Source organism: Cynocephalus volans, chromosome 3, assembly GCF_027409185.1.
Source record: "Cynocephalus volans isolate mCynVol1 chromosome 3, mCynVol1.pri, whole genome shotgun sequence".
Lineage (NCBI taxonomy): Eukaryota > Metazoa > Chordata > Mammalia > Dermoptera > Cynocephalidae > Cynocephalus > Cynocephalus volans.
In genome coordinates, this window is record NC_084462.1 from 40,783,326 (window position 1) to 40,798,197 (window position 14,872).

At 35.7% G+C, this 14,872-nt stretch overlaps 1 protein-coding gene across 1 annotated transcript in view; it reads left to right on the top strand.

Annotated features, from left to right (window-relative positions):
* The window catches only part of MTMR10 (myotubularin related protein 10), a 46,736-nt gene that overhangs the window by 11,855 nt on the left and 20,009 nt on the right, over nucleotides 1–14,872 (top strand). Inside the window, exons 3-6 of the mRNA XM_063088820.1 lie at nucleotides 797–933; nucleotides 2,573–2,645; nucleotides 3,201–3,343; nucleotides 9,578–9,668. Of these exons, the coding sequence (XP_062944890.1) occupies nucleotides 797–933; nucleotides 2,573–2,645; nucleotides 3,201–3,343; nucleotides 9,578–9,668 (444 nt within the window). The remainder of the gene's footprint in view (nucleotides 1–796; nucleotides 934–2,572; nucleotides 2,646–3,200; nucleotides 3,344–9,577; nucleotides 9,669–14,872) is intronic.

A 14,872-nucleotide genomic window follows, 5' to 3' on the forward strand; every position in this document is an offset into this window, starting at 1 on the left:
TTTTCTACCATTGACACCAGACACTAATGGCTTAAAAATGTTCCTGGGTCTAGTTGAGTTTTGTATCTTGTAATTAAGATTTAATGATGATCAAGCTTTAAATAAATTACAGAAGATATTCTTTTCAAAAGCAGGTTATAAATTTTGGTTTCTTATATTTATTTCTTGAATCTTCCATTTTAACTCGAACTATATTTTGAAGTTTTATTGCCTCCTAAGTTATAATTTAAGTGCAGGGGGAAACTTAATTTGGTTTTATGGGATATAGTTTAAGATAAATAGGGGCCGGCCCGTGGCTCACTCGGGAGAGTGCGGTGTTGAGAAGATAAATAAAGCTGGACTCTGTTTCTTATCCCTTACAAATGGATACATTGGTTTGAGAGATCATCATGTGCTAGTAAAACACAAATATTGCATCAGGAGATACTCTGAAGGACAGGGTGTAGTTTTTTCTTCTCCAGAATGTCTTTGAGCAGATAAATAACTAGAGGCAGTATAGCGCATAGAATAAAGAGTGCAGATGCAGATCAGCCTTTCTGGTTCAACCAACTCGGCCCCCTGAAATCTTTCTGCCTCAGTTCCTACACCTTACATGTGGAGAACAATGCCTTGTTGCTGTTCCTCTTGTGAGGACGTACAACACTTAGATTGCCTGGCACCTGTGGTAGGCAGGTGTTCCTTCTTACTATCATCGTCATTGCCATCACGAAATATTCCTTCTAGGTCACACAGTGACTGTTGACATTTTATGGTGTAGTTGTAACTCACACAGTGATACTTTTCTTTTTTTTTAAAGGAGAAATTGTTGTCAATGAAGTCAATTTTGTGAGAAAATGCATTGCAACAGACACAAGTCAGTATGATTTGTGGGGAAAGCTGATATGCAGTAACTTCAAAATCTCCTTCATCACTGATGACCCAATGCCCTTACAGGTGTGTTCCATTTGTGCGTTGTTTAACTCTATCAAGGCTTTCAACTCTGAGCAGTACATGTTGTTCTGCAAATCACAGGTATGGAAAAATTATAATAAAAGTATTAATAGGTGATTATTTTGAATTTTAATATAATACGTTCCCAAAATAATATTAAAGTTGAAGGAGAATGTTGGACTTCCTTGAGGAATAGTATTAGTGAGATTATTTTCAACCATTCAACCATCTTGCTTATCCTCTGTCATCATTTGTTATGTATCTTTTTCAATGAGGAAGTTATTTTCTCTCCTCCAAATCTTTTAACTTGTGTGTAAAAACAAATGTATCCTTTTTTACTAGACATAAAGAGAAAAACATAATTATTTAGCAAATATAAATGCTGCACATTTTACTGATTCCATAGTTTTTTAACTAATTAGTTCTTTTCCCAAAAAGTCAAATTCTAGTTTCTGGTGCAGTAAGGGTGAAAAAAATATTGATAAATTTTTTCTTTAATAATCCTCTTGCTAATTTATATTCTTACTGGAAAGCAATACTTCCATATAATTTGGGCTTTTAATTTTGGTTTAGACATTCAGTTGATTAACTTAAAAATCCTGGAGTTTCCTCTCAGCTATTTTCTCTTTTCATTTGTAAAGTGTTATATACTTGCCCCCTACATCTTGATTTATAATAGTAATTATTTTCTAATAAAATATTTGCATAGTAATATAAACTTTTCATCGAAGGGTCTGCTTATGTATAAGTATATTTCATATAGTCAGTCATTAATTTACCATAATATTTATGGTATATTTGTGTGTTTGTTGCAATCTTCTTGGGTATATTTACACTAAATTTAATGCATTTGCAGATACCTAGCATGTAGGGACACCAGCTTATTTGCTTGTAGACTTGGATTTTTTCCTTTGTTTTTAGCTTTATTATGATGCCTGGCCCCAGACTTCACTGTAAATGAGAAGCAGATACCTGGAATAGCTTGAATCCAATACCACTAATCGGAAAAATAAATCAGTGCCCTACTAATAACAGGTTAATAGTGGTTTAACTATGTCCTTAGTTTGAAAATGAGTATAACATGTTAACAGGTGAAAAAAATGAGCTATAGTTTGCCAAATACTTTTTAAAAATATTTTTATTTCTAGTAGACTTTGTGCTCTAAAAAGATATTTTTTGTTCTAAAATCTTCATTGTGAAAATCAAGCATGATTTTACCCATTAAAATCTGATGACCTAGGAGCTGTTTTTCCTCTGTTATTTTGTGGCCAGTTTGTCTAGAACTAGACATGCAAATGTTGCTTTGAAGTGACTGATAATATTACGTGTCTTGGATATTATAGTGGTATTGTGGTGTACATTTTAATCTAATTTCCATCTCTTTTTAAAAAATGGGGAGAGGGAGAAAGGTGTAGAGAATGCGCACACACGCATTTCTTTCTCTCTGCCCTTGCTTTACTACTAAATTGTGTTCTAAGTTGCTACATCCTTACAATGGTCCTAGCTACACAGGTGAACGTTTGTTGTGCTTTTTAGAGATGATCCCCACAGTATCTCATCACACTCAAAAGTAAAGCTTGTATTACATACACTATGAAGTTCTTGGAAAACGAATTAATGTAAACATAATTTTTTATTTCAGAAATTCCATTACAGAAACCTTCTTCTTGGTGAACATGATGTCCCTTTAACATGTATTGAGCAAATTGTCACAGGTATGTAGTATTCTGTATGCACTCTCTCTGAAAGTTGCTTTTGCTCTGGAAGTATTGCTTGAAGAGTCATACCTCTTAAATACATGAGTTGGAATTTTATTTCTGTAGGTTTACTTTACCTTTTTTTTTTTTTTTTTTTTTTGAGTTCCAGGAACATTAATGAAAAGGGTGATCAAGAAATTATTTTAAAATGGAGATACAGAATGTATATAGAAAGTAGCTTTCTATAATTTTTAAGTTTTTGTCTTGTTTTTAATTAAAATCCTAATCATTAAGTATATCTAGATGATGGTTGTTTTGTGCAAAGAGTCATTTAAAATATCTTCAAAACGGAAGTTGAGATCGACCCCACAAAGTTCTAGGAATTGTAGACAAATATGAAAGATTCCAAAGAAGCATTGCCCAAGAGATGACTAAGTAATTCATTCAGAATTTTTTATTCATTCTTACTCGCTTTGGATTTTTAAAAATAAAAAAAAAAGTTTGTTAAATTGTACTAAAGAGTGAGTAACAAGAAATAATTTTTACACATTTTATTCTTTCTTTTTTTTTTAGTAAATGACCACAAGAGGAAGCAGAAAGTCCTAGGCCCCAACCAGAAACTGAAATTTAATCCAACAGAGTTAATTATTTATTGTAAAGATTTCAGAATTGTCAGATTTCGCTTTGATGAATCAGGTCCTGAAAGTGCCAAGAAGGTAATACTGTTAAGTTTTATTAGGTTCTGGGTTCTGCCGTGTATTTACCGATTTTACTTCTGTATGGAAATTTTTATTTCTCAATTGCTCAGACTTTTTTAAGGGAAGTTATCATCAGATATATTCCTATGTAATGTCAAAGCCAAGAATATTAATAGAACTATTTCTGTTAAGATCCTACTAGCCAATTTCTTTCTTGGTTAAAAAGGTTGAAAAGTGGGAGGTATTCTGTAATTGATGTTTGTGACAAGGCTTTTAATTCAGTACCGCAGAACTTTACCAACAAACTGAAAGTTAGACTTAGATTACGTAAGGGTTAGGTAAATGTATAGTTATGGGCCGAGGCTAATAACTATTAGTGGTTTAAAGAAATCTTAACAAATTGATATGAGTGATACTCAGCAGGGGCAACTCAAAGCCAGGAACTTTTTAATTGGCTTATTCTTCCCTTGTCTTCCTGGGAATGTTTATTGCCTACTCTTAGAGTAATATTCAAGGACAGAAATCTTCACCTCTTTGATTCCATGTTTCGGCTTTACCAGCAGAGTGAAGCTGGTAGACTAATGCCCTCTGTTTCAGGCTGTGATGCAGCACATGCAGACAGTAGTAGCAGAAGTTCTAGAAGGAAGCCTGATCCTGCATACTGCGAATACAGCCCCAGTATCTCAGTGGAATCAGGAGTTGCTTTCTCTAGAACTGAGGTGGCCTTTGCTCCACGAAGCAATGGGCGCATTTGTTTTCCATCGTCAGAAGACTGTAGTAAAATTTCTGTTGATACTAAAAATGAGGCTGCCAAGCACATCTTAAGGCAGCTGTCTTCATGTACTTTGGTGAAGAGGTGGTAGATTAGTTTTTAGAACTAGAACCAACGGTTTCTGCACAGGACTGCAAGCATGAGATGAACATCTGAAAATGCACGACCATTGGGACTGGCTGGCAGAGTGCTGGTGGGCTCTGTGGCTCAAACTTTCCAGTCCAGTCTGCATAACCATCTCAGCATGCCACATTACTGTAAATTCAACTACATAACTTTTAAGGCCCTTTTCAGGTGTTGAATTCTCCTTTTGTGATCTTGGCATTTTGCCAGTTTAAGATGCCTATTCTTACTTCAGAATTAATCAAATAGTAGACTGTACATAAAATATTTTAGCCAAGTTACTTTCTCTAACTTACATACTTGTAATTTAATCAATCGATGCAGCAAGAACCTGCTTATGAAAATTTTAACCTCTAGATGTATAGCATCCCGAGAATAAGCACACCTCAGAACTTGTGAGATTGAGTCAGGACAGGAAATTTTTAAGAAATTGTTACAGTTGACCCAGTATTCTTTCAGAGAGTTTAAATCTCTCCCACTCTCTTACTATATTTTTCAGATGACGCCGTTTTAGAAAGTGGAAAGCATAATTATTTATCTTCGTTCTTGAGCCATCCCTAGAGTACTTGTTAGTCATTGATATGTGAGGCAGTGTGCTGTATTTTGCAAGACTGAAAGGCTAAGATACGCTTTCTCTCCCTGAAGAGCTTAAGTCTAGATGAGAAGATAAAGCATGAACAAATGAAAACTGAGTAACAGCATTAAAGATGTTTTTACACAAATGATTAGTTGCATAATGAACAAAACATAAGTGCTCTGGAAATTCAGGATATCCCTTGTGTGTTGTTGCTGCTGGTGAGTGCTGACAAGGGCCTCTCTGAACTGTCTGCACAAAGCAAGCTAGTCCATGTTATGCCCTTGCCCAAGACCAAGTTTCTAACAAAAGTCCTGTCACCAGTGTCATAAAGTATAAAAACCATGTTACCTCGGGCCCCAAAGAAATGTTCTTTTTGTCTTTTATACAGTTGTAGGCGGGAAAATGCAGGGAAAAAATAGAGGCAATGGAAATATAAATAGAGAATCTTTTCCCTGATTTACATATTTTCAAACACCAAGGGTTAAGTCCTGTGTGGCTACAAAATAATGGCTTTGATAGTTAACATCAAAACTTCTGGCATACTCTTTTATTTCAAGTGAAAGTTTTCATCTAAAATTAGGTAGCAGTTGGGAAGTTATGGCTCATTGTTACCTTGTAGAAGCTTTGATTGCTAAGTTTTCCCTGGAAATGTTTTGATTTTATAAGTTGTTTTAAAATGACCAGATGCATGTTTGGAGTTCTCTGGTGGATGAACTATTGCTTAGTTTTGAACTACCAAAAACATTTATATTTTGTTTGAAATATGAAATCTCAAAATATTGAATTGGTTCACATTTTGTTACATTTGCTCTGAAAACTAGTTGTCTAGTTGGTACTGTCTCAATTGTATTATGACAAAGTTAGATTACTTTGTACAACTGGATCCATTAACATTTGTCCCCATTGTCCTTGGGCTGTCACGGGAAAATAATGATATTTGGGAAAGGTCTGTATAAAGAAAGAAGGAATTTGATGATGCAGAATTGGACATCTAACCTCATAGCAACTTTGAGCCATCATTTCCTTTTGAAGGACATTTGCTCGAAACGGGGGGGGGGGGAGTTTGTTTTTAATGATTTATCACTTGTTAAAATATGTATGAATATATATGGATGATAAGTGAAATGTATGCCATGTGTCTCCACTTTATTCTCAGATTAGTTGGCTGTGAATCACTTGTTCAGGCATACTTTCTAGAAGTGAATTTAGTTCATCTTATTAAAGAACAAGTTGGCCTTTTCCTGAACTGTCACTTTTTGCCTTGAATCTGATATTTATTCCTTGATGGCTTTCAGAACATACAAATATAGGAAATCAGTTTTGTTTGCAAATGTGATAGAACTTGATGAGACTTGAGTGTCTCCAGTACTGGGCCCCTGGCTGGTCTTAGAACTGTCAACTATGGGTACTTCTGGCTTCTGTCCAGAGAATATCAGCCGTGGTCCAAAAACTGCTTCAGAAGTGGTTTACTTTTTTTTCTCTGATAAAATATTTACCATAATTTGATGTCTTTGGTACTAAGGTTTTCTTCATTTCCTGTGATAGCCAGGGCAAATAAACTATTTTAAAGGCAGTTTTTAAAGATTAATTTTTCTAAAAATTATTAATGCTTAGGGAATAAATTGCAAATTAGAATAATTTTACGTGAAAATGAGACTTTTTTGTTTGTTTTAATTCTTTCAAAAGCTCAGGGATATAGGCTAAGTATACATAAGAATTTGTAAATATAGGGATTTGGAGATAGGCTTTTTAAATAGTATACATGAAAAAGCATGAAGAAAACGGACTCCTGACTTGCTTTCTCTTCTCAGAATGTTCCACAATAACAACATGAATGTAATTCAGATACATAAGTTTGCATGTGCCTTTTGTGTGTACTCAGAGATACCCCTTACTTAAATTATACAAAAATAAGTCAATACACACATGTAGTTATACTACTAAACAACAAATTTAGTTCAGGTTGTGCCCCCTGCCCCTTGCCCCCCAAAAATCAACCACTGTGGAAATAATTGAGTTTCAGTAAATGTAGATGCTGTTAGACGTGCTCATTTGTTTTCTGACCTAATGTGATATTATGCTGTTTTTAAGGGGCTTTTTAGAAATAGGCTGTGTTGGGTGTTTGCCTTGCAGGTAGATGTTTCTTTTTTGCTCTGCAGCCACAAAAAAACATGCTCCATACTCAGTGATCTGTGAATTTGTTTTGTGTAAACAGGACCTGTGACTGCTTTTTAATTGTCTTAGAGAACAATATACAAGTATTATTGTCTTGGAGCATTTTCCTTAATATGTTAATAACTAATTTTGCAAACCTAGTATTTTTAGTGCAGCCACTGTTGGACACAGAGCACCATCAGGAAGCTACTGAAGGGGTGCTACAGAACGCAGAAGTCTTTAGGTCTTTATTCAAGTCTGTGTAGGGAGGTCTTTCTTGGTCCCCTTCTCTGCATTTCTAACCTGCGTTCCTCTTCTCTCACTATGACACTTCATGTTCTCCTTCTTTGCTCTATTTTTTTCTCCCTTAGCACTTATCAGTATCTAACTTACTAGATTTTTTCTTGTTTATCTTGCTGAGTGTCTGTCTTCCCTGCTGGAATGTAAGCTGAATAAGGGCAAGGATTTGCGTGTGTTCTGTTCACCATATCCTCAGGGCTTGGAACATCATACGTGCTCAGTAAATACTTGTTGAATGAGTGAGAAATGTGGCATCTACTCATAAGGAATTGAACTTAATAGTGGAAGTATAACAAAGAACCACCTATGCCCTACTTTTTATCCACACTCATAACTAAGTACCTTGAAAGTACAGCTACATGAGCACAATTAACTAAAGAGACTTCATATTGGAATTGTCGTTATTTGGAGAGAATAGAAGAGCTTCTGGAATTAATAGTCTGAAATTGGCTTGTTGTAGGAAGTCTTGTGAAGCGTAGTGTTGAACAGATATGACAGTTTCCAAGAAAGCATGGTTGGCTGAGAGGAGAAGGATTTCCCAAGCAAAGAGTGTGGCAGAGGAAATGGTGAGGGCTCAGTCAGACAGGACATGTGCAAACATGCTTTTCTGTGACCAGAGACTGCTGCGGGAGTATTAGGAAGGTAAGGGACATCAGGTGAGGAGAGCCAGTTTCCTGGAGAATCGAGAAGAAAATTTAATTTATTATGCAGGTGTCTGAGAACTACAGCAGGTTACCATCAGGGCAGTTATTTGTCAAAATTACATCTTTAGAAGAGGATTCATAGTGTGTGGATTTCTAGAACACAGGGAGCCCATGGAGGTGCCACAAGGTGTGAGTGTGGCTTAAGGATGTGGCCAGGGCAGTGCAGCAGAATGGGACAGACATGAAAACTTTCTGGAGAGAAGTGCAGCAAAGATCACAGACTCAATATGTGCCCAAAGGAACAGGGAGTGGGAGGACTTTTTCAAGGTACACATTTCAGTAGTTTCGCTGCTACAAGAAATGCTTTAAGGAAGCGTGTTGGACAAATGAGGAATGAGAATGTAGATAAATACCTTGTACATTTTGTGATGGGACCCTTATAGAAAGCTCTCCCATAGGCATTGATAAATCAAGATATTACACAGGTTTCAGGAAGCATTTTGTTTGGCCAGACCTAATAATAAATTCTGTCCCCATGGTTGTATATTTTAATTTAGTAAGACAGGAAACATTTATTCTATAGAAGACTTTTAAAATATAGTTTAAGCAACAAGTTGGCACACAAGCTGGTTAATGGAATTTGAATCAATCCATTCCTAACACCACAAATTTGATATGAACTAACCATTAACTAAAGATTTCTTGTTCGCTCACTATCAAAAGCATATCATTCTGGCTTAATGCTCTGCCTTCCAATTGATATTTCATCTTTTTAAGTAAGGTCTTCTGCTGTTCTCTCCTTGCACATGTCTTAAACTTCTTCTTTCTTCTTTGCTCATTTAAGAGCATTTTCTCCCACAGTCTGGTCCAGGGTTTGTAAGCGTAGAACACCGTCCTTCATTCTATCCAACAGCAGTTGAGTAGTAATCACCATATTTCCGTGTATGGAGCTCCGCTGAAGGTCAAGCGTGCATTAGCATTGTTAATCTTTACCACAGCTTGGGTATTACCCTCATTTTACTGATCAGCAGACTGAGGCTGGGAGAAAGGAACTTCATACAAGTTACATAGCGAGGATTCAAGCCCTGATGTGTCTGATTTGCAAACCCACTTTTCCCACCACAATTTCAACCCATTTTACTTCCAACAGTTTTTTTGATGTTCTTCTTAGAGCCACCCATGTATTTTTAGGTTTCTAGCTGATTTTAATTTTTGGTGATTGTGGCTTCTCTATTATGTTTAGATTTTTTAATCCATGAGATCTAAACATTAAAATTTCATTCCTTATATTAAGCCTTAGTAGTCCACCAAAAATGAAATTTTTTTCCCCCTTTCTTTTTGGAGTAGATACGTTGTCATGGCCTTTTTGGAGAATGTTTCTTTAGCTTTCAAGTTTGGTTTATTGGAATAAAATTACTTCCTAGTTAAAATTCAACTCAGCAGGTACTTAGTGTATACTTACCATGTACTAACTAAAGAATAAATAATGTCCTGGTGGCACAACAATGAATGAGATACCTGGCCTTAAGGAGCTCTTTCACATTCTAAGTCAACAGAAAAACACGTAAATAGTACTTACAATCACTGTCCCAAGATGATGCTCTCAGTGACCAAGGCCTTATTGTACATTTCATTTAATTAAGTGTGTTAAAATCAAATTCTAAATGTAGAATTTTTCCTAGGTATGCCTTGCAATAGCTCATTATTCCCAGCCAACAGACCTCCAGCTACTCTTTGCATTTGAATATGTTGGGGAAAAATACCACAATTCAGGTAAATATCAAAATATTAAATATTTTGACTAACTTTACATGTGTAAATTTTATTCTTATGTATATCAGAAGCCTCCAAGTACATTAGCTTTAATGATTGTAGAAATTACCCATTTTATAACTGTTAGAGAAGTAAGCACTATTACTAATAGAACCAATATCTGTCAGATTATTTGTTGAAAAGCGACCAGGAAGAATCTATAAGCAGCTATAAATATGGGCTTGTAAGAGTCATGTCACATATTTTACTTCCAGTCACTGGCTTGTATTTCATGATGAAGAATATATCCCTTATCCTTTTTAATTGGTTGCTTGAATTAAAGTAATCTTTTAAGAAAACTGGCAGAAAACTAAAAGATAGTTGAAAAGCATAATGTTTTCTGGCAAGGTGTGATTTTATGCAAAAGGAGGTTAAAAATTTTTGGTGGACAACACTAAGATTATTTAAATATTGACCTTTTGTGAATAAGATATTGATGAAACAGAGATGAGCATTTGGCCAAAGGACAGGTATATACTGTGCCATTTCTGTGGAAGTAAAATAATTTTTTCTACATATTTGTCAGCCATCACATCACCAAGGAAAATTCCAGATGATCATGTAATTCTGTACATCCTGTTTATATACAAATGTAATTTTAATAAACTACTTTTTAAAATCTCATAAAAGGATAGAGGAAAAAAAGAGGCCATGTCTCCTATTTGCCCCCTTCTGGGTAACAGCACATTGACCAGCTGAATGAAGCACTGTTTAAGGGAGAAAAATAAATCAGTTTTATAGTAGTAAAAGAAAAATAAATCAGTTTTATAAAAATAAATATAATGAATAATTTTTAAGACCCAGACTATGCTGGAGTGAATGGATCTTTCATTAATGAAGTCCATTCACCCCAGCATGGTCTGGGTCTTACAAATTATTCATTTTCCTGGACTTTTATATTTCTTACCTTAGAACATATGGTAGTAATTTAAATAACCTGTATGATAGTATATTTTAGTATCATTATATTGTAAATACATTAAAATATAGTATTAATATGCAGTATCTGCAGATGCATATAAATACATTTTCGTTACTTTAAGAGATGCTTATCAGCACTAGAGATGATATATGAAAATAATGCCTTGCAGAACAGCTTTTATCATATAGTACTATATTTATAGAAATTGGATAACAAAAGTATTTGTAACTTAGTTTTTCTTATCAAAATGTATACTAATTGTAACGTAGGCTTAAACTATACAGTTATTTTTGTTTATTTTTTAATATGAAGTAAATTTACTTATTGTCTAAAAATAAAGTATTATAGATCCTGCCCTATTTGTTGGGTAGATATTTTTTTGGATCATCATCAGGGTATGGAATGGTAATCATCAATGTTATCTTCAATAAAATCTTCACCCAGAGTTGCAAGAGTGTGGCTGAAATGAAAGTTTCAAGAGGTATAAGAGTTGTAGGAGAGAAGACTTCAATTCGCATTTAAATTTGTTTATGATACAGATGAATGCTTCATGCTGCCTTTTCTCTGATAGAAGTAATTTGATTTGGTGTATATAGATCCATGACTTCTGCAGCAGTGTAATGACTTAGGCTCAGCAAATACAATAAACTTTGCTATACAAGGATACTTCAACAAGTTTGTGGACAAATGGCATTAAAAGATAATATGAATCTTTCCGTGAACTTTTGAAGTACTTCATACAATTGGTAACCTGACACCTGCTTGAGTTAGTTTTCACGCTTTTCTTCATTCATTCCTGTAGGCATCTCTGGTTAAATACTTTAGTTTATCAACCCATAGCTCTTTTACTTCTGGGTTTTCTTATTTCATCAATCAGCTCCTCGATTCCTTCTTATATACCTTGTTGATAAAATTAGTTGATGATTAGTACTTAAAATATTCAAAAACATGTTTTTATATTACATTCTTCTGACTCCTTCTTTGACAGAACTTTGTAAACATAACACTGGACAAAGTTTTGTTAAGATTCCTCGTAGGGTAACATCCTTTAATGTCCTTCCATGCTGTTACAGAAGCATAAACTGCATCTTTAAGATCAAAAGAAGCCTGAAATTTCCACACACTGCAGTCAGAATTTATTAATTTGTGAGTGAGAGATGCCCAGTAATCCACTCTTGGACTTCTGATGACACCTTGATTCAATGGCTGGATTAAAGAAGTCCTTTTTGCAGGCAGGTAGGTGACAAGGCTGTTCCCACAAATAAGATCGAAAGTTGCAGGATATCCCCTACAATTATGTAAGAAAAGAATCTTTTAGCTGTTCTAGCTGGCCTTAGGCATTCTGAGGTTTTCTTTCGTATCCAGCATCACACGAACAAAATCCATCTCTGAAAAGCTTAGCAGTCATCCAGATACTTCTGTGAGTGTCCTAAAGTGCAGGAAAGTGTATAGCACCCACAGGCTTCAGAACACTGTACACACAAACACCACGGGAGGCACTGGTACAAACAAAACAGTGACTCCATTTTCTTCTCTTTTAACTTGAAAAAAACCATGAGGACCATTTTCATCTGTCAGGTTATTATTGGGCAAATAATGTCCAAAAAGTACAGATTCATCTTTGTTACAAAAATGATACGATGTCAGATTATGCTTCTGGACAAAAGAATTGAAAACCTCATGAAGTTATCTGCAGCCTCAGTGTCAGCAACTCTACTTCATAACAGACATCAAGCTTACAAATGTAGTTTGAAGTTGTGCAGCTTAACATCAGAAAATATGCATTTCAGTGAAGTATCTTTTATCTTTTAATTTTATCCTTTTTATTAAGATAGGTCTTGGTGTGGATTTCTCTTTAAATGCTTATTTGAAAAATATAGTACACAATCATTTTGGAACAGCATAGGAGTTTTAAAAGTTTATTATCTGTCAGTTCTTTTAGGATTCTCAGTGTAGCTATAAATTATTATGACCGATCCTCTTGTCTCTTGAACGTTAGTGATTCCTAACCAGCCACATGCATCAGTATTTAGAAACACAGCCACGTTGGCTCCAGCACAGGCCCACAAAGTCAGAATCCCCAAGTTAAGAACCACTCTGTTGACTCGCCTTTTTTGAACTTATTAGTGATCACAATTCTCTTTTTACCTTTGTCACCTTCTTTATGACTTATAGTTTCTACAGTGTCATCAGAGGGATAGGATTTCTTTTCACATGTTGACCACTTTTATTATCTTTCCTGTTGCTCAAGGCCATTTTGTGTATATCAGTGGGGCCAATTAAGTGGAAACTCTCTAAAATAAGGTCAACAGTCTAGGATTAAACTTCTGAACTGTATCACAGAAGATGGCCAAGGTCAGGAACATTTAGTATCTAATTTCACTTTCAGTCTGCTGAGGAGTGTAATGAAACCTCAGCCAGGTAGCTGTCAAGGGAGCCAGGTTTCCCTAGGATGACCCCCTTTGCGAGTCTGTTGCCGTAACCCCTCATAGTGATCCACTGTAGCCTAGGCCACTAGTATCAAGCCTTTGGGACTTTCTGGAAAGCATTAGAATTTCTAGACTATAAAGCCAGATTGAGTATCTAAGTACACATTCCATAATGAGCTCTCATTGAAGAAGATAGAGAACATATAAAGACCTAGTCTTTGTTATTGAGAAATGTACAGAATTTGAACGAGAAAAACCTGTACAATAGCAAACAGTACTGGGTCCCATAGATGCTCACACTTTATGTTCAGGAAAATCTGTCTTGAACTTGAGACCAAATTTGGTCAGAGAAACAATCTCATGAACAGCACCTTCGCAGCCTAGCTTATTAAAGTCTACAACTCAAAACACTAAGAAGTATTCAATTCTAGGCATTTCGCTAGGGGAATACCGCCCAACTATTTACATACCTGTTTTAAAATTTTGAGTGTGTTCTTTATATTTCTTTTTTTTTCTTTTAAAAGATGACCGGTAAGGGATAACCCTTGATTTGGTGTTGTCAGGACCACACTCTCCCAAGTGAGCTAACTGGCCATCCCTATATAAGGATCCAAACCCGTGTCCTTGGTGTTATCAGCACCACACTCTCCCAAGTGAGCCACGGGCTGGCCCTTATATTTCTTTTTGATTGTAGTAGACTTACTGTGTGGCTAGGACCTCTGATACAATGTTGAATAGCAGTAATTTTAGCAGTAATTTTATCATTTCTACTCCTGTTGTTAGTTGTATGTTTTTGATAAATGCCGGTTATCAAGTTAAGGATATTCTTTTTTATTCCAAATTTGCTAAAGTTTTTTTCTTAATCATAAACAGGTGTTGAACTTTATCATTTACCAAATGCCTTTGTGCATTTACCTGGTCATATGGGTTTTTCCCCTTTGATTTAGTTATATGATGAATTACTTAGATTTTCTAACTTTGACTAGCTTTCTGTGTTTTGGTGCTCTGGAACACTGTGTATAAATTAGGAGTTGCCTGAAAATTTCATGCAGGCTTTGCATTGTGGAGAGATCACAATCCCCAAGTACCCCAGCATACCTTCTAGTTGTCGTGTTACTCCAGAGAACATGGTGAAATGGAGTGGGACTCCAGGATATGGGACTAGAATTAGCATTTTAATTTTCAATGAGCTCTGTTAAAATCAGAATCACTGAGTAATTCTAATGTCACCCAAAAGATAAAATTTTAAATTTCTAACACAGTACATAAGACCCTTCATAATCTAGAGTAACGCTGTCCAGTGGTGGGAATGTTCTCTTATCTGCTGTGTCCACTAGGGTAGCCACTAGTCATAAGTGGCTATTTACCACTTGAAATGTGGGTAGTGCAAGTGAGAGACGGAATTTTTAATTTAATTTTTATTTCGGTTAAATTTAAGTGGGCATATGTGGCTAGTGGATACTCTTTTGGGCAGCACAGACCTAGAGTCTAGGCCCCATCTAATTTTCCAGCCTCTCTCCCACCACCTCTTGCATCCCTAATGCTCTACCTGTATTTAATTACTTGGTGTTATACAACTGTACCATGTTTTTTATGTTCTTCTCTGCCCAGCATGCCTACCTCCTGCTCACCAGCCATCTGGCAACTTTTGACTCATTCCTTAGGGCTCTGTTTGGATGTCGTCAAGTTATGACGCCTTTGCCAGCCTTTCTCCCCAGCGAGAGTTAGGGGCTTTCTCTCCTGCATCTTCTTGCACTCAGACATCCAGTGTCTGTAATTATTGCACCTAACTCTCTGCTATCTTATTAGCACTT